The sequence below is a fragment of the Trichechus manatus genome, unplaced genomic scaffold, assembly GCF_000243295.1.
Source record: "Trichechus manatus latirostris isolate Lorelei unplaced genomic scaffold, TriManLat1.0 scaffold00031, whole genome shotgun sequence".
NCBI classification, from domain to species: Eukaryota; Metazoa; Chordata; class Mammalia; order Sirenia; family Trichechidae; genus Trichechus; species Trichechus manatus.
The window spans coordinates 14,296,689-14,298,686 of record NW_004443967.1 but is presented as its reverse complement, the minus strand read 5'-3'; the positions used below and the strand labels follow the sequence as shown (position 1 = coordinate 14,298,686).

Here is a 1,998-nt window from a genome sequence, read left to right as displayed (position 1 = left end):
AACAACAAAATAAATAAAATTTAGAAGACAAAAAAAACTCAGTGAAGGGACACTTGAGATTCATGTATTTCATTGGATGTAAACTTTACACCAAAAGAAAAAACTGTAAAAAAAAAAAAATTTGAACTCTAGTTAATGATACACTGAAGTGTTTAGGGAAGTACACCAATGTCTGCAATTTACTTTGAAATGCATCAAAAAAATTCGATGGCTGGAGGGATGAGTGGAGGGATAGATAGGTATGTAATAAAGAAAATGCAATAAACTGTCATTGGTAAAATCTAGATAATCAGTATAAAAGTATTCCAAGCAACATTTTGTCAGCTTTGCTTCATGTTTGAAACTTCCCATAATAAAACGTTGGGAGGAGGGGAGAAGCTAGGGTTAAAAAAAAATCCATCAACAATAAAGCTTGAAAAATATTTAAAGTCTTAAACCACAGGCACATTTACTGAGAACACAGCGTCAGGACTGCAGCTGAGGAAGGGCCCGTCTCCCCTGAAACCCTCTCACGCTGTAATATCCACGTGTCCGAGTCATAGATTAATGCCAGCTTCAAGGTCAATGCTGAACTTCTTCTCTCCTCTCTCCTGGTTCCACCCCCACGCCTGGCCACCTCACCTCTGCCCGCTTCCCTGGGAAATTTCCTTTCTTTCTAAGTCTCTCTCTGAGGAAGGATTTTGAGAAACATGATTTCTAAAGGCTGGGCAGTTCACCCTGAATTAGTGCCACGGCCATGAATTCCACATTTGGCTGCCTGTGAGCACCCCCACCTCTGAGACCCCACTCCTGCCTGTCGGGGGAAGCATGCTGCCTCCACCAGGGCTTTGTGAAAAAAACACATCAGTGCGAGTGAGGCAGGAGACAGGCTCAGAGAGGGAGTTCTCAGTTCTGAGGCGCTGCTAATATCCATTCTTTTAAAATATTCAGGAGGCACCAGATAATACTGCTCCCTTTGCTTTGTTCCAGAAAAACTCTCCACAGAGGGTCAAAGGGGCTCTTTGCTTGCATTCAGACCAAAATCAGGAGGCAAACTTTGTTCCTAACCATCGTCACAAGCTGCACCAGAAAGCTGGGCTGGCTTTTCACGAGGATCATTCAAGGCTTTGCGTGCCAGCATCAGACAGCTACGGAGCTCAGTCTATCTTCTCTGCGTCTCTCTCTCTTTTCTCTCTGTCTCTCTCTCACACTCTTGCTTTCTCACTCCGTCTCTCTCTCACAGTTTGTTGCACCATGAGCTAGAAGTTGTCCCCCTTGGCAGTCCTCCTGCCCCCTGGTCCCCTCCCAGGTAGATAGCCAGCATAGGTGTTTCCTCTCAGGAGCCGCCTGGCACCTGCGTGGCGTAAGGGTGGGGAATGGATGGTGGCCGGGCCCAAACGAGCACCTAGCGCCCAGCCAGACATCCCGCAAGGTTGTCCATCCACACTCTCGTGAGTGTCTACAGCAGGAGGAGCCAAGTGTCCCCTCCGTGGCTCGGCCCAGAGGAGAGTGGAGGCCCTCCCCCACCCCCATCCTGGGGAAGGGGCAGCTTCACCCCACAGGGTCCCGGACCACAGGCCTACCTTCGTGGATGAGCAGGTGTGGCCGCAGGCCTCGTGCCCTCAGGATCTGGCAGGCGGCCGGGGCTGGGGCGGAGACCTCCCCCTCGGAGACACTGAAGCCCAGCCTGCGAAGCAGCCCCACCAGCTCCCGGCGGGACTTCTGAGACTCGTTGGTGCAGAGCCGCACCTTCAGCGGGGAGCGCTTCAGTCTGCAGGGAGGAAGGGCGGCATTGTCCACAGGAAGGACAGCATGGCTCCAGGCAGGGGCACGTGGAGGGCGCATGGGGGAAACGAGGTGGGGGAGAAAATGAGCCGCTGGTGTCCTAGGAGGGTCCCTGAGATGGGGGTGGCTCAGGCACTCCACCCCGTCACTGGGGTGAAGGGGATTCTGAACACAACTCTCCCAGCCAGAGAGCCAGGGGGGCTGTGGTTGGTGACGCCAGCGGCTGGGAAAGGT

The 1,998-nt window shown here is 52.2% G+C and overlaps 1 protein-coding gene across 1 annotated transcript in view; it reads right to left on the bottom strand.

Annotated features, from left to right (window-relative positions):
- The window catches only part of LHPP (phospholysine phosphohistidine inorganic pyrophosphate phosphatase), a 140,581-nt gene that overhangs the window by 112,312 nt on the left and 26,271 nt on the right, over nt 1-1,998 (bottom strand). Inside the window, exon 2 of the mRNA XM_004374970.1 lies at nt 1,563-1,750. Within this exon, the coding sequence (XP_004375027.1) occupies nt 1,563-1,750 (188 nt within the window). The remainder of the gene's footprint in view (nt 1-1,562; nt 1,751-1,998) is intronic.